The 22500-nt window shown below is 41.2% G+C and overlaps 1 protein-coding gene across 16 annotated transcripts in view; it reads left to right on the top strand.

The window, feature by feature from the left end:
* The window catches only part of LOC123510084 (protein madd-4-like), a 251648-nt gene that overhangs the window by 177581 nt on the left and 51567 nt on the right, over positions 1 to 22500 (top strand). For all 16 annotated transcript variants that reach the window (XR_006676379.1, XM_045264876.1, XM_045264875.1 and 13 more), the window contains one exon: positions 20915 to 20980. Coding sequence is in view for 15 of the 16 variants with exons in the window: in XM_045264876.1 (XP_045120811.1) it covers positions 20915 to 20980 (66 nt within the window). In the remaining variant the exon portion in view is untranslated. The remainder of the gene's footprint in view (positions 1 to 20914; positions 20981 to 22500) is intronic.

Raw genomic sequence — 22500 nt, 5'->3', positions numbered from 1 at the left:
ATCTTATTTTCATGCAATTCACTTTACTATTTGTCCGTTCAGTCTTCCGTGTGCATTCCCTTTAACCCTGCAGCGGCGAGGGAGCCAAGCCTTACCTAACCTAACCCAACCTAACATAACCTAACCTCAACTAAACCTAACCTAATCTAATCAAACCTAATCTAATCTTAAGCTAACCTAACCTAACCTAACCTAACCTAACCTAAGCTAACCTAACCTAACCTAACCTAACCTCAACCAAACCTAACCTAATCTTAACCTAATCTCAACAAAACCTAACCTAATCTTAACCTAACCTAACCTAACCTAACCTAACCTAAGCTAACCTAACCTAACCTAACCTAACCTCAACCAAACCTAACCTAATCTTAATCTAACCTAACCTAACACTAACGTTGCTTTAAAACTAGACGGTCAATAGTGAAGGTTAAGCAAAATTACGAGACCCATTTCTATTTTGCCTTCTTTATCTGCTGTTGAGTTTCTGTGGGAGTAAAACGAGTCTAGTCAACACGCGAAGCTACCCACGCGAGCCTACATACACCTGGTTACGTACTCTCTCTCTCTCTCTCTCTCTCTCTCTCTCTCTCTCTCTCTCTTGACATGAAACTGTGTGTTAAATCATGTTAAATTGGTACTCGTGTTAGGTTAAGAGAGAGAGAGAGAGAGAGAGAGAGAGAGAGAGAGAGAGAGAGAGAGAGAGAGAGAGAGAGAATCAGACAGACAGACAGACAGACAGACAGCCAAAGACCTTCGTCGACTCCTTCTTTTTCAGTCAATATTTTTCTTTCTCTGCCCTGACTGTCTTTGATAATGGAGGAGGAAGAGGAAGGGGAAGGCAAAGAGAGAAGAAAGAAAGAGGAGAATGAGCAGGAGCAGGAGGAGGAGGAGGAGGAGGAGGAGGAGGAGGAGGAGGAGGAGGAGGAGGAGGAGGAGGAGGAGGAGGAGGAGAGGGAGGAGGTGGAGGAGGGAGAGGAAAATGGAGTTGTGGAAATTCTTAGTTTTATTCAATTTTATGATAAACTGAGTCATTTCTATGTTTTCATGTATGTATGTATGTGTGTATGTATGTATGTGTTTGTTTTTGTATAGGTTTGTCAAGGGGAAAGAGACATACATACACACACATACATATACCACCACATTCTACATATACATACATACCAACACTTATACAAGACAGACAGACAGACAGACAGAGAGACAGACAAGAAGGCAGTTTGTATAGTTCATCAGATTTTATTGCCTCTCTATCTCACTGCGTTGTTTTCTTTATTTACTTATTTATCTTAGTTTTATGATGTGGTTTAGTGCGGTTGAGCCTACAAATGCAACGTAAGTTTAGACTCTGGGTGAATATTGTGAAAAAGGTGAAAAAAAAAGGCTTTGCTAACATTTTCCCGTCCAGAGACTAAGATGAGAAGCTTTAACTAAATATGGAGGGAATATGTGTCTTAAGTTCTCTTTAGCATAATGTTATTTTTCTGGGGGGTTTTTTATTTCGAATTTATAACTTTTATATTTGCATGTATATTTTTTTTTTTATTCATTTTTTTTTCATTTTTATTCGCTTACTGGAACTACATTGATATTTTCTATGTTTTTTTTTACTACTACTACTACTACTACTACTACTGCTACTGCTACTACTTCTATTACTACTACTGCTACTACTATTATTATTACTACTACTGCTATTACTATTACCACTACTACTATTGGTACTACTACTAACACCTGCTACTACTACTACTACTACTACTACTACTACTACTACTTCACCACCACCACCACCACCACCACCACCACCACCACCACCACCACCAACACAACTATATTACCACACCCAGCATCTCTACCTTACTTTTCCCTTTACCCACATATCCACATAAGATAGACAAAAAACAACCTTATCCTTGTCACACACACACACACACACACACACACACACACACACACACACACACACACACACACACACACACACACACACACATTACCTCCCAGGGTGAAATTGTAATGAATCATAATTTATGTACATTACCCTCTGTACAAGCATTATCTGGCAGTCGTGAGGACATAAATTCACCACAAACATGGCATTAAGCTGCCCAGGATCGCGGGGAAGGAAGCCACGTATTAAAGGAGGTGAAACGACCGCCCCGGGACAAGATGGGCCCTTGGTGGTCACTTGTACACAAAGACACATCAACCGGCGTCCGTTTAGCTTCATGTGGATTAGTCACTCGGTAAAGGGGGAAAAAAAACAGCAAGTAGAGTTCTTTTTTATATTAGTCTCTCGTTAACCCCAAACACATCAACCAGTATTAGTTTTCATTGCTGTGGATTAGTCACTTGTTTAACCCCTTCAGTACTGGAACACATTTTTACCTTGAGATTTGTGTGCGATCAGACATTTTATTTACATCAGGAAGGGTCTATGGAGGTCAGTAGATTAATGTCTACAGTCTTTTCTATTTTAATCCCCCACATGAGTTTCTGAAGATGTATAAATCACCAGATAGTAAGCAGAATGAATATGGAAACGCGTTATGGTCCTAAAGGGGTTTAACAAAGACACATCAACCATCCTCCGTTTTGTTCGATGTGGTATAGTCACTCCTTAAACAAAGACACATCAACCAACGTCCGTTTTCTTTTATTTATAACTTACGAGGAGGCGCTCATTTCGAATCGTGGGAAGAGTGTTTGAAATTTCCAGCTTATAAGAAGAACAAGGAATATCAAATACAGTTAAGAAATGCATAGAATTAGAGCATTTAAGTCTATAAGGGGAGAAATAAAATATAACACTTTTTAATTGCGACATGATACTTGTAATAGTAACAGTGAATCATTACACATTTCACTCAGATGATAAGATACGAGTATTCAAACTACTTTGTCACTTCATCCTGGCTGTGTATCCTTTCAACATCATCCTGCATACAGTTCATTTATTTATTTATTTATTCATTTTTATGGAAGAGGGGAAGTTGGCCAAGGACAACAAAAATTTGAAAAAGGCCCACTTAATTGCCAGTCCCCTTGCAGGTTAAAGGGTCAGCAAAAGAATAGGGACAAATGTTTTTAACCCTCTCTTTTATCTATCTATCTATTAAACCGCAGAAGCTTCAGTCAGTTAACCCCTTCATTACTGGGACACATTTTTACCCTGAGATTTGTGTACGATTAGATCATTTTATTGACATTAGGAAAGGTCTATGGAGATCAGAAGATTAATAGTCACGGTCTTCACTATTTCAATCCCGTACATAAGTTTCTGTATAGAATCACCAAATAGTAACCAGAATGAATATGAAAACGCGTCACGGTACTAAAGGGGTTAACGAGACAAGAGGCAGGTCAGAACGGCGCCAAATAGCACATCTCATTCCCTGGTTCACCTGCTCGCCTCACCTGCTTACCCGCTCATCTAAGGGAAGGTAATGGCGTGCTTGCTTCATAATTCAGCCCTCATCTACCCATCAGCAAGGGAGGCGAGGGGTATAGTAGCAGACCAGCAGCCAGCCACGCCTCCTCCCCCCGCCGGACATCTCGCTAATGGCTCCGTTATAAAAGAATCGAGAAAAATTCAACTCGCTCCCATATCATTTTCAGGTAGGCTCGTGGCAGCTTTTATTCAGCGGGGCTAAAAAGTATTGTGGCTATTTTTTATACCAGATTGTTTTGTCATTTTTTTTCCGGGAATATTCACTTCTTTTTTATTTGAGTTATATATTTTTTTTCCATATTTTTTGGGAAGGTTAGTTCAAATCCATCGTTCAAAATAGCCACTGGTAATTGTTTTCCATATATATAACTGCTCTATGGGATATTACCGAGATATTTATTTATTTATTATTTTTTCAAGTTTCAGCGGCTTTCTAGATCACTCGTCAAAGCGCAAAAGTTAGATTCGAGGGATTTATTTTCCAAGGTCAGTTAACCATCACAATATTCAAAATAAATCAAACAAATAACATTCCTTTATATTCTCTATATCTAACCACTCTTTGCAAAATTAACGAGATAATGTACAAAAACCAACACATTTCAAAACATTCCGCAGAACCACAAAATAAAGAGGTAATGTACTAAAAAACAACACATTTCAAAACATTCCGCAGAACCACAAAATAAAGAGATAATGTACAAAAAACCAACACATTTCAAAACATTCCGTAGAACCACAAAACTTGCGGAATACTTACAAGGCAAACTCACAAAAAAAAAAAGACGTAATATGATCTAAAAACCCTAATATTTTTTTCCACTAATGACTCCGCCAGTGTGCCAAGGTTGAAGAAAACGTATAATGGTTCGCGTCTCCGGCCTAAGCTCTTAATTAGTTGGAATCATCAAATGTAAATCATTCAGACGACCATTTACCTTCCTGTCCTCCCCTTTCGTTTTCAGTATTCATAGTTGTATTCCTCTTGCTCTTATCTTCCTATCCTCCTCCTCTTCTTCCTCCTCTCTCTCTCTCTCTCTCTCTCTCTCTTTTCTCTTTCTCATTATCTCTATTTTCTCCTTTTTTTTTCTCTACTTCTGGTCTTGCAATTATTCTCCTTGCATTTAATTCTAATTCGCTATTTTTTTTTTCATCTTTCCATCTCTTACTTTCTTCTTTCCTCTCCTTTACACAAAATCCTTCTCTTATTTTTCTCGCATACTTCTCCTCGTCCTCCTCTTCCTCTACCCATCATTTCCTCCCGTTCCTTCCTTTATCATTCTTCCGTTCTCCTGTTCTGCATAATGTTCCTCTTATTATTCCTGTGCCTCTTCTTCCTCTCACCTTAATTAAGCCGCCGGATTTAACGACCAATGAGAGGGCCCCATTTATCTGCTGAATTTTGATTGGTCTATATATTCATGTCTAATGGCAGAGAGAGAGAGAGAGAGAGAGAGAGAGAGAGAGAGAGAGAGAGAGAGAGAGAAAAAAATTTAATCATCTTATCACTAAAGAAGCAAAGAAACAACATCTTGAAGGTCAGAAGGAGGAAATTTTTAACCTTCTTTTGACCTCTGACCATCTTCACCTTTCCTTTTCTCTCCTTATGTACCCTTTAACCCTTCTCTTCCTCCTCCTCCTCCTCCTCCTCCTCCTCCTCCTCCTCCTTCTTCTCCTCCTCCTCCTCCTCGTCCTCCTTTTCGCTGACCTGTCACTCCAGAACCATCACTTGAAACTGGAAAATATTTGGATGGAGAGGTAGAAAAAGAAAGAAGAGGAGGAGGAAAAGGAGGAGGAGGAGGAGGAGGAGGAGGAGAGAGGAGAAGAATAGAGGAGTTGACGGGAGATAGAATGGAAAGGAGGAGGAAGGAGGGCAGAAGGAAAAAAATGTAAGGAAGAGAAAGAGGGGAAGAAGTATTGAAGAGGCTAAAATAAAGAATAGAAAGAAGAAAGGAGAGACGAATGAGGAGTAAGAGGAGGAAAAGGAAGGAAGAACGATTGGAGGAAGGAGAAGAGGAGATAAAAGGAAGAAGGAAAGAGAGACTAATTATTCTCAGAAAAAGAAAGAGATAAGGCTGATTTAGTATAGTTGTATATTTTAGATGTGTTTTTTCCCATGCTCTCTCTCTCTCTCTCTCTCTCTCTCTCTCTCTCTCTCTCTCTCTCTCTTTTTTTTCTCCCTTTTTCATTTTTTCTTTTAAATTTTATCATATCTTACTCTTCTCTTTGCTATCTCTCTCTCTCTCTCTCTCTCTCTCTCTCTCTCTCTCTCTCTCTCTCTCTCTCTCTCTCTCTCTCGCTCTTTCTCTTGCTCTCTAATAATTTGTGATAGTTCGGCCTCACTATTACTGCTTTGAGCGACGAAATAATTGGTGGCTGTTTTTTAATACCATGGAGATCTGGTTGAAATCTGAGTTAGTCTTTTACAGGGACCAATTTCCAGAGGGTGAAGCTGCTGCAGCCTTTTCTTCTTTCACTTTTCTTCGTGAGTGGTTTTCATTTGTCTATGCAGTTGTCCTTGTGTTATTTGGTCTCTTGTTTGCCTTGTTTTATGTCTTGTTTGTTTTTTTTTGGGGGGGTTTGTGGTGTGTGTGTGTGTGTGTGTGTGTGTGTGTGTGTGTGTGTGTGTGTGTGTGTGTGTGTGTGTGTGTGTGTGGTGGTTTTTGTTGTTGTTGTTGATGTTATTGTCTTCATTTCTTCGTCTTCTCCTTCTCCCCTTCCTTAATCTTCCTCCTCCTCCTCCTCCTCCTCCTCCTCCTCCTCCTCCTCCTCCTCCTCCTCGTCCTCTTCTTCCTCCTCCTCCTCCCTCCTCGCCTTCCTGCTTCTCTTTATATAATAGGCGTTAATTAAACAGATGTGGCTTCCCTTTCACACACACACACACACACACACACACTGACAACCATTACTCATCTTCCCACACTCTCATTGTGTTCGCCTGCCTAACGCCTCACTAAAGAAAACGGAGAGAAAATGGAGATAAAACAAATCAACATCCATTATTACTTTTGTCTCTGTTTTAACCTCAGGCTGTGTTGTTGAGGCTTCAGGTGTCCTCCGCTGATCAATAGGAGTAAATTCTCCCATGAATGCGCAAAGGGCAGAAACGAATCAGCTGGAGTGGGTTTTGATCTCCTAAATTCACCATAGGGACACGATCCGATCCTCAAACGAAGTCTTTATGGCGTCTATATTCATCTCTCTCCCCAGGCTCACCATCACCCTCGTCTCTCTGTCTTTCGGAAGTTTATGATTTCTTTTTCACTCTCTGTATATTTTCATCGCCGTCATTGTTCTGTTCGGTTTTATTCGAGTTTCGGCTGCGTGGTTCGGGATCGTGTGAGGTGACGTGAAAGATTAGATTCGGAAAGTTTTCGGGACGAGGCGGCTTAGGAGGCACCGTGGCTTACCGAGTTGCCTTTGTTCCAGCGGTAAACTCAACACTATCTTCTGCAACATCAGCGCCACGTCTTGCCCAGCGTTTCTAGACACTTTGGGCTGATAAGGAGTAATTTTAAAGGCCGTGGAGATGATCAGTCAAGTTCTCTCTGGTGTTTTCTCCTGTTGGTGCTGATTTCTTTCCATTTTCCCATTCGATTCATGCGAGTATCCTTGGAAACTTTAATAACTTACATTGCATCCAGTTAAAAGTTTAGTTGTATTGCAGAGACGTTTGAGAATACCAAGGTTTATCTGTAAGTAGTAAGGAAATGGCGTTTTGAGCATAGCATTGGTACATCCTCCCCCTATATGGAGTGATGTGAGTCGAGGTCATCAGGAAACATGAGTTGTGGCGTTTGTACACAATATTCTCAAACATTTCAGCGTCTCACCTTCACTACTCATAAGAGACGATAGAACAAATACGGGTTTCCAAGAGGTGTTTTCATGATAGCAGTTAATAGTGTCAAGAGCTTTTTCGTGATTCTAGTGATAGTTTAACATCGATTCTGCATCATCAACAGCAAAGCACGCATGAGAACTCGTCGAACCCGTCAAGTCATCTCTGCGGTCAGTCGGGACACTCCTTATGAGCGAACAAAGCATCAAGAATACCAGGCTGTATATGGCGCGGCCCGGAGAGGAAGTGCTTACGGGTTGACAATGTTGGTATCCCTGATGGCAGTCCCCTCCATCACTGTATTATCGATGAAAAATGAAGTGCGCCCCTTCCTTTTGTCTTAGCTTGGGTGCAGCTATCAATTTTATGGGGCTGCGCTTTTACTCGCAGCCCTCTATAGGTGCAGCTCCCATGGCGGCGATAGGAGAAGCTTTTAACCTCTTACGACCTCTAAAAAACCGGAGTGCTTCCTTGCTGCATTTTGGTTCCCTTCCCGAGACTCCCAAGGTGATGGAACGCACGTGTCGCTCCGCTGGATAAAGTTTGTCTCATTTTACTGGGTTTTTACAAGTTTCCCTTCATAAGAGGAGTGTCAAGGCGTCTCCTAGCTAAACCGGACAGCTATTTTAAGTCTCCTTCTGTGATTAGGATTTTGTTAATTTTATATAGAGTGATTTTTTTATATTCAGAGTTCCCTCCCTGTCTGTCCCTCTCTCTCTCTCTCTCTCTCTCTCTCTCTCTCTCTCTCTCTCTCTGCTTTTGTATCTCTAAGGAAAATACTAAAAAAGGAAAAAAAGAATACATGACTAACATTTTTTTTACTACCTATGGAATAATTACACAAAAAAGGAAAGAAAAAAGATTGACTAAAGAAAAATCAAACCAAAAAATGGAAAGGTGGACTGAGTAATGTATTTTTCACCCCTTTATTTTTAGTTAAGGGGAAAAAAGTGAAAAAAAAAGAGAGGAAGAGATGAGTAAATGAAAAATACGACTACGAGGAACGAGGCGGGTGAGTCGAAGTGAGGAAAGGGGCCATGCCATTGAGTTGCTGCAGGAAATGTGGCGCTAAAAGAACAAAATTTTGACACAAACCCTGAAAAATAAAAAGAAAAAAAAAATCGAGGGGGACAAATAAACGAAAAATGAGGAAAATAACGATAAAAATAGAAGAAGATAAATGTTGCAGTTTTCCATAGAGGCGAAAATGATGCAGACTGATTTATTATTATTCTCTCTCTCTCTCTCTCTCTCTCTCTCTCTCTCTCTCTCTCTCTCTCTCTCTCGTGAAGCCTAATTTTTACTACAGCGGCTATGGAGCAAAAAACAAAAAAGAACAAACTGGAAAAAGGGAAAAAAGGGGAAAAAGGGAAAAAAGGGGGAGAGTGTACGATTTAATGGAGAGGGAAATATACTGTGAATTTTGTGCTGTATTTTTGTTCTCTCTCTCTCTCTCTCTCTCTCTCTCTCTCTCTCTCTCTCTCTCTCTCTCTCTCTCTCTCTCTCTCTCTCTCTCTCTCTCTCTCTCTCTCTCTCTCTCTCTCTCATCATAGTGAAATTTGAATTACTGAACGGGAGAGAGAGAGAGAGAGAGAGAGAGAGAGAACAAAACACAGTATATTCTCTCTCTCTCTCTCTCTCTCTCTCTCTCTCTCTCTCTCTCTCTCTCTCTCTCTCTCTCTCTCTCTCTCTCTCTCTCTCTCTCTCTCTCTCATCATAGTGTAAGTTGAATTACTGAACGGAGAGAGAGAGAGAAGATAGAGAGAGAGAGAGAGAGAGAGAGAGAGAGAGAGAGAGAGAGAGAGAGAGAGAGAGAGAGAGAGAGAGAGAGAGAGAGAGAGCAGGTAGGGAAAACAATTAATATGATTAGAAGTATTTTAATTAGAGATTTTCAAGGATTCCCTCCGCTTTAAATACTTTTCTGTGGAAGTTACTTTTTTTTTTTTTCATTTTGCAGTTTTTACCCACCGTTATTTTTCGCTCACATTCTTTTAGTATATGAGTTCCCATTTTTCCCTCGTTAATTAATTACTATACACAAATATTTTTCGTCATTTTTCATTTTATATGGATTTTTTTTCTTCTACCTTTTCTCTTTCTTCCTCATTTCTTTGTTTTAATTTTTTTTTCATTTTTCTATCCATTTCTTACTCTCTTTAGTCTTATCTTCCTCTTCTCTCTCTCTCTCTCTCTCTCTCTCTCTCTCTCTCTCTCTCTCTCTCTCTCTCTCTCTCCTATTCTTTCCATTCACTCAATTCTCTGTCTTCATCCTCAATCTATTCCCCGTTTATCACACTAGTATTTCTCTCTCCCTTTCTTCCCCTCTCCCATTCTCTCTCCTCTCCTCCCTCTCAATCTCTCTCTCCCATTCCCTCTCCCTTCACTCCCTCGGCTCCCCTCGTTAGACCAGGTAACATGTACAGACTAATTGGGCAACAAGGCAGGTATTCCTGTTCTCCTAAACTACCAGGTAGACTCAGGTGTTCTTCCTTCTCTCTCTCTCTCTCTCTCTCTCTCTCTCTCTCTCTCTCTCTCTTGTGATTTACCTATGGTTTCTTATGGTGTGGGTTGAAGATAGATGGATAGATAGATAAATAGATAGATAGATAGATAGATAGATAGATAGATAGATAGACATATATGTGGATAGATAGATAGATAGATAGATAGATAGATAGATAAATTAATAGATAGGTAGATAGACAGATAAATAGATAAATAGATAGATAGATAGATAGACAAATAAACAGGTAGATAGATAGATAGATAGATAGATAGATAGACAGATAAGTAGATAGATAGATAGATAGATAGATAGATAGATAGATAGACAGATAAACAGATAAATAGATGGATAGATAGATAGATAGATAGATAGATAGATAGGCAGATAGTTACGTAAGTGAGAGGATTCACTAAGAAATAATGGAAGGAAATAATGAAAAGAAAGGAAGAAGACGATTAGAAAGAAAAATAGAGGGGAAATAGGTGATATATCAGAGAGAGAGAGAGAGAGAGAGAGAGAGAGAGAGAGAGAGAGAGACATGAATCATTACAAAAAAGGGTAACGAAAAGCACAAAGTAAAGAGGAAAACAAAGCCAGACAGACAGACAAACAGACAGACAGACATTCAAGGAAGAAACGCGTTAATTCCACAAAAGTTTGGCCAGAAATCCTTTTAGCTTCGTCTTGATCCCTTTTCATATCTCTGACCAAGAAATATGACGATTTTTTTTGTACTTAAGTCTGTAGCTCTCTCTCTCTCTCTCTCTCTCTCTCTCTCTCTCTCTCTCTCTCTCTCCAGCGTGAACTATGCACAGAAAAGGAGAAAGTGAGAGAATATTCCACCAATCAGCGATGAAGTGAGAGAGAAGACAGAGGAGGAATGGAGGGAAAGAGGAAGGGAAGAGGGGAGAGAAAAAAAAAGAAGATATAGAGAAGAGGGAAACAATAGAAGCTGCAAGGTAGAAGTATATTAGAGACAAAATAATATAGAAAGTGTCTAAGGAAGAGAGGAAGGGAGGAGGAAGAGTGCTGGGAGAGAGGAGTATCTGATGGCGGAGAGGTGACGAGAGAGAGAGAGAGAGAGAGAGAGAGAGAGAGAGAGGAAGAGAGATTGAAGGTCTATAGTGACGGAGACTGCACACGAGACAGGGGTCGCGGCTAGGTGCTGGAGAGTCTTGCATATTTTGTCCAAGTCACCGTCTGAAGGTCACGAAGGAAAATGGGGGTTAATGTAAACAAACCTCGAGTGAAACCAGGTGGAAATAAACTCCAGGGAATTATTTTTAACTCCTTCAGGACTGGGACGCAATTTCTATCTTGAATTTGGGTGCGGTTAGACGATTTTATATACATGAGGAAATGTCTATGGGGATCAGAGGATTAATCACCAGTCTTCACTACATTAATCCCCACATAAGTTTCTGAAGCTGTATAAAATCGCCAAATAGCAACCACAATGAATATGAGAAAGCGTCCTTGTACTGAAGAGGTTAATACCGTAAACACACTGAACTTTTGCGATTTGATAAACTTGATAGAAAAAAGAAGTTAGAGGGTGTATGAAAGCTGGAATGGAGGAGGGGCATCTTGCCGCGACAGGGAAAGAGGAAAAAGAAAGCTTCAGTTGGGCGTCAAATCGACAAGAGAGGAAGGAGAGGTATTTCTGAGAGGCTAAAGGAGAGACGAGCAGATCTAGAAGTCGAAATGTTAAAGGTTACGTTGACTGCAGCAGGAGGAAGACCAGGAGGAGGAGAGGAAGGAAGAGGAGGAGGAGAGTAAAGTGAAGGATGCGGAGGAAAAGGAAGAGGAGATGGGTAGGAAGGAAAAAGACGAGGGGAAAAGATGAGAGGTGGCGGAGTGGCTGGCGTGTGGAAGGGAGGGAAAAAATTGAAGGAAGAAAAGGAGGAAAAAGTTTAATAAGAAGAGAAGATGAAACAAATGTGGAATTATTAGAAAAATCAAAACAAGACATAAGAGAGAGAGAGAGAGAGAGAGAGAGAGAGAGAGAGAGAGAGAGAGAGAGAGGCATTACATTATATCACTGCCGGCTATTGTCAAAGGAGACCAGTAAGGATGAGTTTATCACGGCAGATTATCCAGTCACCCCGCCTCGCTGACATCCTTTGTGAGTTTGCCCCCTTTGCACGCCCTATGCATCACTCTTCATCCCTTCCCAGCCCCGCCACCGCTGCCCTCCACTCACCCATCACGCATCCGCTCTCCTCCATCAAAACCCCGTCTCTTACCTAAATGTCACGCATCACTCTTCATCTTATCTATCTTTGCTTATGTCTTATCTCTTCACTTTTCTATTAGTCTGTTTTCTCGAGTTGTTTTTATCCATTATCCTCTTCAATGCATTATCTTTCTTCTCTCAATTAATTCTTCATCTATTTCTTATCTATTTCTTTTATCTTTACTAGTGTGTAATGCAAACTCTATTCTGTTGTTATTGAGACTTTGAATCTTTTATTGGCTCTGAACCTAATCTCCTCCTCTTTTCACTTTTCCTAACCTAACGTAACCTAACCCAATTTAACCTACTCTCCTCCTCCTCCTCTTACCCTAACCTAACCTAACCTAGATTAACCTAACCTAACTTAACTTTATTCCACCTTATCCATCAGTTTTTCCAAGTACCATACATTGTTTTCCACCCCTTATCCAACATTTATTCAGGTTTATCCAAGTTTTATCCAAGTTTAGTGTATATTTATCTATCATAACAACTTACCTACTTCCCAGGTGAACATAAGGTTTCTTTTCTGATAGACAATGCATGTTTATCTATTTTTAAAGGAGAGAACACATAAACTGCTCAACCTAAACATTTGCCTCCCAGACATTACCAACAAAGAAATAGTTATTTTGTTTTATCATAACAGCTTACCCGACTTCTCTTTCTTCCACTAATCTTCCATAAGTTACTCTCGTGTTCTTTTAAACCTTAACCAGTTCAGTACCGAGACGTGTTTTCATATTCAATCTGGTGATTTTATGCAGCTTCAGAAACTTATGTGGGGATTAAAGTAGTGAAGACTCTGTGCATTAATCTTCTGATCTCCATAGACCCTTTCTAATGTAAATAAAATCGTCTAATCATACCCCAAAACTCGTAATAAAAATGCGTCCCAGTACTGAAGCGGTTAATGGCTCAGCTCAGAAATAATAAGACTGTCTATCTACTTCTAATCGTTCTCTTCCATCACTAATCACCATCAATAAGTTAGTCTAGTGTTCTTTTAAGCCTTAATGACTCAGAAATAACAACATGACTAACTATCACAAGCTACCCATTTCTAATCCCTCCCTTTCATCCACTCTCATCCACTTCCCAGGATAGCTTTTACCCACAGAAATCCACGAAATTTCATCACCCATCCACTCGCTCCTCTATCCATCTTTCTCTTACATGAATTCAATATTTTTGTCTCGCATGCTCCTCCTCCTCCTCCTCCTCCTCCTCCTCCTCCTCCTCCTCCTCCCATAGTTCCTCTCCCTCGTCCCTTCGCCTTCCACAGGTCTCCAAAAAGCTCCCTAAGCTCTCCCACCTCCCTCACGTTCTCTCTCCCTCGTGACCAGCTTTCCGTCAGAGAGAGAGAGAGAGAGAGAGAGAGAGAGAGAGAGAGAGACGCTACGGTTTTCCATGTCTATGCCCTGTTCTCTCTCTCTCTCTCTCTCTCTCTCTCTCTCTCTCTCTCTCTCTCTCTCTCTAACAAATATAGTGAGTGGTTACTTTCCTATAGAATCCACTCCTCTTCCTCCTCCTTCTTCTCCTCCTCCTCCTCCTTCTCCTCCTCCTCCTCCTCCTCCTCCTCCTCCTCCTCCTTCTCCTCCTTCATTCCTCCTAAGAGTTCTTCACCTCCCTCGAAATTAACGAACCACTGCACTCCCAACCTTCCTCTCACTCAAAGTAGAGAGAGAGAGAGAGAGAGAGAGAGAGAGAGAGAGAGAGAGAGAGAGAGAGAGAGAGAGAGGTGGGTAACTAAACAGAACATTGGAATAAGGAAGATTTTATTCATTTCTTTTATATGATAAGATATGGATTCAGTGCGTGAGTGAATGAGTGAGTGAGTGAGTGAGTAAGTGAGTGCGTGAATAAATGAATGAATTAGTGAGTGAGTGAGTAAAAGAGTGAGTGCGTGAGTGAGTGAGTGAATGAATGAGTGAGTGTGTGCGTGTGTGTGTGAGTGAGTGAGTGAGTGAGTGACGGCAGTAGTTAATGAGTGACTGAGTGTATGAATGAGGACAGAGTGGTTGGGCGAGTAGAGATGGGTGGGTGGGTGGGTGGGTACGGTGTGTTTAGCAGATGAGTGGGTGAGTGGAGGTGGGTAAATACTTGGTGGGTTACAGGTGGGTGGGTCAGGTAGGTGGGTTGTGTCCCCTGTGGTTACCAGGTAGAGACTTGTACCTGGGGGGTCCTGAAGCCGATGATTGGGAGAGAGAGAGAGAGAGAGAGAGAGAGAGAGGTCCACAAAAGGATTTTTTTTTTCTCTCTCAAATATTCAGACACCCTATTCTCTCTCTCTCTCTCTCTCTCTCTCTCTCTCTCTCTCTCTCTCTCTCTCTCTCTCTCTCTCTCTCTCTCTCTCTCTCTCTCTCTCAATCATTCCTGTTCGCTTTTCCCTCCAACTTATACAGGAAGGAATCTTTATTTGGAGAGACGAAGAGGGGAGAGAGAAAGGAAGGAAGGTAGGGAAGGAAGGAAGGAAGGAAGAAGAAAGGAAGGGAGGGAAGGAAGAGAAAAAGATATCAGCTATTTATTCCTTTGCTTTTTTCTTCGCTCTTTCATTCCCTCTTTCCCTTTTCCATTTCCCTATCACAAGTTACATTATAGCTTATGGTAGTATTTGTGTATATGTATTTTATGTAATGTATTTCATGGCTATGTATTATTTAGTGTTATGTGTACTTATAGTGTGTGTGTGTGTGTGTGTGTGTGTGTGTGTGTGTGTGTGTGTGTGTGTGTGTGTCGGGGAAAGTAAAAATCTGAGGAACACAAAAAAAATTCTCTTTTGTCTTCGTCTCTCTTTCTTCACTTCTTCTATTGCTTTCCCTTGTTTCGTCTGTTGTTTCACCTTGTTCTGCTCGTTCCGGTGTCTATATTTTGACTTATTCACCTGCATGCCTTCATTTCTGTGTTTACGTCCATCTGTCTGTTTGTCTGTGTGTCTATCTGTCCGTCTGTCTGTGAGTATGTATATGTGAATGTATGTATCTCTTTTCTATCTTGCTATTTTCTTTTTAGATTTCATTACGTTAGCTTGTCAAGTTATATTAGTTTATGTGTATGTGTATGTATATGTATGTCGTGGAAATTCTTGTCTAATACACGTTTTTTTTTTTATTTACGAACATTACCCACAATTCCATCCAAGAAACTCCTGTGAAAATTTTGAAAATCCTCCATCCTGCACTGAATCCTACACTTAGAAGCCTTAAAATCCTTCCTTACATCCTTAGCAGCCTTTGAAACCCCTATCCTGCCCCGCTAAATCCCCAGCCACTCCCTTCCTCATGGTATCCAAATCCACACATATCTACCCACTCACACACCCCACAAAATGCCTTTAATTCTATCTTTCTCCCTTTGTATATTCCTTTTTCCTCCATGCGTGCTTTGGGGTCTCCAAACGCACTGGTTCGAATCTTGTCCACGGTCCGAGTGTAGGTTGGGCTTCCTCACTCGGGGCAATGGTTTCCTAGCGGGTGGGCTTTGAGATAGAGGTGCCTCAAAAAGTATCCCCTTTAGGCCATAAATTCCCGTCAAAAGCCGACAGGATATAAATAAAAATATAAAAAAGTCTTTTAGTTCCTCCTACGCTCTGTAAACCCATTAATTCCCCATCTTATACTTCCCACACCTCCCCCTCCTCTGTCCTCCAACCCCCACTAGGAAATCCTTTAATTCTCTCTCACTCTCTCAGAACACTTTCCTAACTCCATCTTGTTACTTAGAGGACATCTTAATTCCCCTTAGAATCGAGTCTCCTTAATTCTTTGTTCCAGTTTTTTCCTTGTTCTTTCCTGTAATTGTGTGACCAGTAGTGTTATTTTCCTGCCCTGTTTCCTTCTTTTCGTTAGTTTTCTTACTTTATAGCAAAATCATTCCTTGCCTTCTTTTCTTGTTTTTCCTTGTTTTCTTTTCCTCTTATTGTGTGACCCGTAGTGTTATTTCCCTCTCATGATTTCTTTCCTTACATTTTTGTCCTTTCTTTCCTTCTTTCCCTTTAAATTTTCCTCTTTTCCTTAGAATCGTCTTAATTTTTGTCTCAGTTCTTTTCCCTTGGTTTTCCTCTCATATGTGTTCAGTAGACTGTTTTGCTGTTCTGTTTTCCTTTCCTTGCATCTTTTGTCTTTGAGTTTTCCTGTTTCCTTTCTTTGCGTCCTTCCTGCATCTTTCCCTGCTCTCCTACACGAGCAGAAGGAGGCGATGGACTCTCAATGGCGTCTGTAGGATCATCTTAATACAGCAGTGTGATGTGTGGCTCAAGGTTTCTCTCCTCCTCCTCCTCCTCCTCCTCCTCCTCCTCCTCCTCCTTTTCTTCCTCTTGTCCTTACTGTCTCTCCTTGCCAGGCCTAATCTACCTCTCCCTCTCCCTTCCTCCCTCCGTCCCGCCCTCCCTCTCTCTCTCAGCTCTTCCCTCACCCTCTCCCTTGCCTCTCATTGTCTCCTCTTCTTAGCCTCTCTCTCTCTCTCTCTCTCTCTCTCTCTCTCTCTCTCTCTCTCTCTCTCTCTCTCTCTCTCTCTCTCTCTCTCTCTCTCTCTCTCACCACAACCCTAAATCTTCCTATCCCTCGCTCCTTTACGTGTTCTTCCAGCTTATTTGGTTCCTCCTCCTCCTCCTCCTCCTCCTCCTCCTCCTCCTCCTCCTCCTCCTCCTCCTCCTCCTTGTTACTCTTCTTCATCCATCTTCCCTGCTGCTCCTGCTCAATTTAGGTTCTTAAAATTCTTGTGCCATTTCTCTTCACTCACTCTTTCTCTTCTCTCTCTCTCTCTCTCTCTCTCTCTCTCACGCGGCAAGCACTATCACGTCTTCAAAAATAGCCCAAAATAGCTCGCACTCCTAGCCCAATTGACTCAAAGATTTCGCCGCCCAATAGCCCAAAAGTTGTCAGGGTGGAAACACGAGGTGGCTCAGTCTGGGACCATTGCGTGCCTCCTCAGGTGAAGCGAGACAGGTAGGCAATCAGTCAAAGAGAAGGTGTGATACGGAAGAAGAGGAGGAGGAGGAGGAGGAGGAGGAGGAGGAGGAGGAGGAGGAGGCGTTTAATCTCAAAAGCAGAAGTTTTATAGTTTTTCGTGTAACTTCATCATTTTTTTCTACTTTTTTCAAGGTTTTGTGTTTCAGTGTCCGTGTTTCTTTCTTCTAGTTTCACTTTCTCGACTTCCTGAGTGGAGAAGAGAAAGAGAAGAGGAAAATAAAGAAATAAAAAGAAAGGGAGAAGTGAAGAAAGGAAGAGGAACTATGGAGGAAATAAAAAAAGAAGAGAAAAACGTAATAAATATCCTGGTTTAAAGAGAAACGAAGAAGAGAAAGAGGAAGAGGAAGAACATGAGAGATACAGAGTGAGTGAGAAAGTGGCAGGTAAAATCAGGAAGGAAGGAAGGGAGGGAGGGAGGGAAGGAATGAAGGATAAAGAAAAGACACATGACCTTGAAAAAAAAGAAAGGTGACTCATCCTGTGACAAACTGGAGTGACACGCCCCATAAATTGGTCATTAGTCTTTCCCTTTACGACCCCCCATCACTTCCTTCATGGGGAGGAGGAGGAGGAGGAGGAGGAGGAGCAGGAAGAAGAAGAGGAGGAAGAGGGAAAGAAAAACCATGCACATAGAAAGAAAAGGAAAAACAAAAGGTAAAAGAGAATAGAGTAAAAATGTCAGAGGGGAAGAAGAGAGACAGACGAAGAATAACGAGAAAATGAAATAGATGAATAAAAAGGAAAATTGAGGAAGGAAAGGGAGGGAAAATAGGAGGAAAATAATGAAAAGGGAGGAAATGGGAGAGAGGAAAGGGAGTGCATTTCCTTTGTTTTTTTCCCTGTGAGGGAGAAAGGGAAAGGAGATAGGAAAGGGAAGGGAAGAGGGTAGAGGAAAGAAGGAAGAAGAGAAAGGAGGAGGTGGAAGAAGGCTTAAGGAAGGCAAGAGGGATTACGGGTGGAATGCGCAAAAAATAATAAAAGAGAGAGAAGAAGAAGAGGCCAATGAGAGAAAAGAAGGCAAAGAAGGGAGGATTATGCTAAAAATAGAAAGGAATGGCAAAAGTAAGAGAAGATACCTCGTAAAATTCAGAGAGAGAGAGAGAGAGAGAGAGAGAGAGAGAGAGAGAGAGCACGTTTTCACCTCCATGTCTAATGAAAAACAGGTAAAAAAAAAAAAAAAAAGAGAAATCGAAGGAACCAATAAGAAAAAAGGAAATGGTAAAAATCAATAAAGAAGAGGAAGAGAGAGAGAAGAGAATAATCCTCCCCCCTCTAACCCTTCAAGATATCGTAGCGACTTAAACCTTTCTCAAATAGCAGCTAAAACTACCCATTACCTTGATGAGGCTTCCCTTCCTCCCTCGCCAGGTGATCCCCCGCCTCACCTGCCCGAAAAGGAGAGAGGGAGAGTGTGTCGCCTTGTTTGCATTTAGATCTTACGTTTCTGCAGACTCAATGCACTTTGTCACCCGTGCTCTCCATGGCTTTCTAGGTCCGTGTTGGGATTTGCCTTGGTCTGCTTTGTTTTAGTTCTTCTTTATATGTAAGAGGGGAAAGCTGGCCAAGATCAGTAAAGAAATATATAAAAAGGCCCACTTAGTTGTCAGTCTCCTTGTAGGTCCGAAAGAAAGGGATTAGTGACTTAAAACTTCCCTCTTAAGTGAAGTCAAGTCATAGGAAGTTAGAAATACAGAGGCAGGTAGTGAGTTCCAGAGTTTACCAGAGAAATGGTTTTAGTGTACTTATTTTTTCCTTAGTTCTGTGTTCAAATGCCAAGGCAGTTAGTATTGTTCTAATAAACTTTTTTTTTTTCATTGAATGATGTAGAATCTTAACTAAACCATTACAATGAAAACGTTTGAAAATCCCACTACTTTTTAACTAGAGTTCATTGAATTCATTGACGATAAGACGACAGTGGTATCTTTCCAAATTCTGTTTAAAATTTTGGGAAAATATTGATATAACATCAGCGTTTTTATCCAACGATTAGCACAGATTAGATTAGGTTTACATTAATGCATTTCTAGAAATCTCACAGTTGATCCTTTTATTGTGTGGACACGACTTAAACTCTTCAGTAGTAGGATGCATTTTTACCGTGAGTTTTGGGCATGATTAGACGATTTTATTTACATTAAGAAGTGTCTATGGAGGTCAGAAGATTAACGGCCAGAGTGTTTTAATCCCAACATAAGTACCTGAGGCTGCATAAAATCACTAAATAATAAGCAGAATAGATATGGAAACGCGTCATGGTACTGAAGGGATTAAAAAGGCACCATATTTTAACACCCAAGAGTCAATCCTCGAGAAGCTGAGGATATTTCCAGAATCCCAAAAACGCGTACCAGACCGTTTCATTAAGCTTGAAAACACATGGTTAAAAAACGCAAAGTTCCACTCATGTTTGGAGGCTCATCCCGCATTAGACTCATCCCACGCTGGTGTGTTCAGCTGGTGCGCGCAGACCCCAGAAATTCCGCTGGTGCTGGGGGCGCTCACCTCTTGCTCTGCCGGTATGTTTGTGTAGGAAATAGTTCTCGATTTCAGTGCGATAATGTTTTGGGCGTTCGTGTTCATGTCGCCGTGGCCTATTCTTGCTCCGAACCTTCTTATCACGAGCGTTTTGTTGTCTTGATTATCGGCCAGTTCCTCCTCCGCCGGTGTGTGTTCAGCCCTAGTTAAATGTGATCCGCCCACAATTTTCGGTTCATCTATTTAAAGAAATGCCGATTATGAACCTGATTTTACCTGGCCAGGTGAGATATACAGCGTCTCGGGCCGGTCTCTACTGTTTTTTCTCCCTTTTGTATTTTTTCTGCCTTGTTTATGATACTAGTTTATGACGTCACGGTGTATTCCTCCGCTACGGCTCGAAATTCTCTCGGTTACCTATTGATGTTTTCTTTCTTCAACTTATCCAAACAGCATGATCCGAGAGTCTTAACGTGCCTTTGTCCTTATGTCACGCTTGTCCTGTAAGGCGTTAGCGGAACCTCACAACGGCTTATTAGCGTCTCTCGTGTGGATTATCCTGAGAGGGAGGCAAAGAAAGCGTTCAGGGACATGTTAGGCGAGGATATGAAGAAGAAAAAAAGAGAAGAAGGCTGGAGGGAGAAAATAGTGGCACTCTTTGAAAGTAAAGCGACACGAGCAAAGAAAACGTAGATAAAGAAGGAAAAAAGAGGATGCAGGGAAAAACTAAGAGTACAGAAAAGGAAAGCAAATGAATAAAGGAGGGAATGGAAGGAATAAGATAAAGATACTGAAGAAAATGCTTGGAATTAAAGGAAAACCAAAGTAGTAAAATCATTATAAAGTAAGGAAAGTAAAGGAGAATAAGAAACAGAAACAGAAACGGAATGAGAAAGATAAAACCATGTACGCTACAGAGAGGATAAATAAAAAATGGGAAAGAGACCAGCAGCATGAAAAGGAACTGGATCATCCTTCACCAAACACCCTTCTTAACGAGGCAATATCCTGCCATTGTACTGTATAACTTGTCACACTGTATTAAGAGAAAGGAGGCTCGTGGTAAGTGTGTGGGTGAGGCAGTAAGTGTGAGGTAATAAGCGTGAAGCAGAATAGGTAAAGGTAATAAAGGTGTGTAGACAAGTATGAGGCAGTAAGTGTGAGGTAATGATAAGCGTGAAACAGAATAGGTAAAAGGTAATAAGTGTGTGTAGATAAGTACTAGACAGTGAGTGTGAGGCCGTGATGAGTGTGAAGCAGAATATGTAAAGGTAATAAATGTGATAGTGATAAGGATGGTGTGATAGTAGTAATAGTGTGTATGGTAGTAGTGTAGCGTGGCAGACGAGAGGCAGGTGTGAAGGACAGGTGTGTGATGGAGTGGCTCGCTGCAATAAGAGATGTGGTGACAGGTGTCTATCTTCCTCAGGTCGTTGTCGTGACTGGAGCGGAGGTGGCGACGGACGACTCCACCGCACCTGAAGATGACCCTGATGTGAGTATCCACGTGTGTTTGGCAAGTCGTTCTTAGATCCGTATTCTGAAATGCTTTGCTCTCTCACCGTCACTGCTTTCCAAAGGCCCCAGTTGAAGATACTCGTGTTTTTAAGAGTATTTTCATGATTCTGGTGAAAGATTGGCAAGACTTCTAGTTCATTAAAAGGAACTGTCTTTAAACCCGGCTAGTTGTTTCTGTGGCTTTGGAAAATTGTCGTAGTGAGAGGGGAAGGCGTTTTTTAATACGGGGGTTACTGTTATGGTAATTATCCACTCTTGCACCCTTTTTTCCCCTAAACCACAGAAACCCTTATACTGCAAAACGTTTGTATAATCTCCAACCAGCAAAGAAATATGTTTAGTTTTGATTTTTCATTTCAATCATAATCATTCGTTTTGCCATAGCCTTTTCTCTTCAAAAGAAAAATTTTATACTGCAAAACCTTCATAATCTGTGGAAATGAAAAATGGATCTAAATAAACTGGAGTTTTTAAAAGAATAGAAGCTGTCAGTTGCAGATGGCGGGGCGGTGACTGCAAAGGACAAGGCTTAACGTAAATGTGAAGGGAATAATGTAAACTAATGCAACCCTGACTTGATTTAACCATCTCTCCTCCCAGTAAACACAGCGTGGCCAGAATTAGAGATTATTAAGGAACGTTAGAGTTAGTTTATAAAGCGATTTTTTTTCTAAGAGATCATTTTCACGAGAGAGTTATAAATTCTAGAAAACTACATACATGAGAGAGACAGAGAGAGAGAGAGAGAGAGAGAGAGAGAGAGAGAGAGAGAGAGAGAGAGAGAGACCGTAGGAAGAAGAAAATATGTGAAAACCAACCATTTCCTGATTCGAGGTGAGAAGATTTCCATTCTGGTCTTGAGGACAGAAAAGCTTGGAAGTGAAGGAATGGCGGTGGTGGTGGTGGTGGCTGTGGTGGAGTGGTAGCGGTGGTGGTGGTGGTGAAGTCACTTGAAGGAACCACGTAATTAAGCAACTGGACACCAAAACTTAAGGTGATGGTGACGAAAAGACGATACATGACTCAATAGAAAGGAAACAAGAACTAGAAAGCTTAGAGAACACGAGGAATAGAAGCAACGAGGAGTGGCGATGAAATAGTGACGAGAATTTGGTGTTTTAAATGAGAGCAAAGATTGAGAATATTACCAAAATGTGTTCTGTATATTGAAACGCTTTGCTTTCTCATTCATTACTATTTGCAAGCTCCACAGAAATGGTTACCTGGGTTTTGAAGAGTGTTTTTCCTGTTAATGATGTGAAAATCTTGTCAGTTTGTCTCTTAAACGGTAAAAATCTCCTTAAAATTCCATGTCACTTCAAGTAGAGCCTTTTGAATGCAGTGGCGATGCAGTGAAGTGTTTTAAGATATGACTTTGTGTGTGGCCGCCATCTTTCTCGTCGCCACTGCTGCTGCGCCGTCTGGAAGCAACAACACCAGTAACACAACCCGAGGCGAGACGTGGAGCGAGGCTGAGAGGAAAGATAAATAGCGAAC

This window comes from Portunus trituberculatus, chromosome 28 (genome assembly GCF_017591435.1).
Source record: "Portunus trituberculatus isolate SZX2019 chromosome 28, ASM1759143v1, whole genome shotgun sequence".
In the NCBI taxonomy this organism is placed as follows: Eukaryota; Metazoa; Arthropoda; class Malacostraca; order Decapoda; family Portunidae; genus Portunus; species Portunus trituberculatus.
This window is presented reverse-complemented; position numbering and strand designations above follow the sequence as displayed.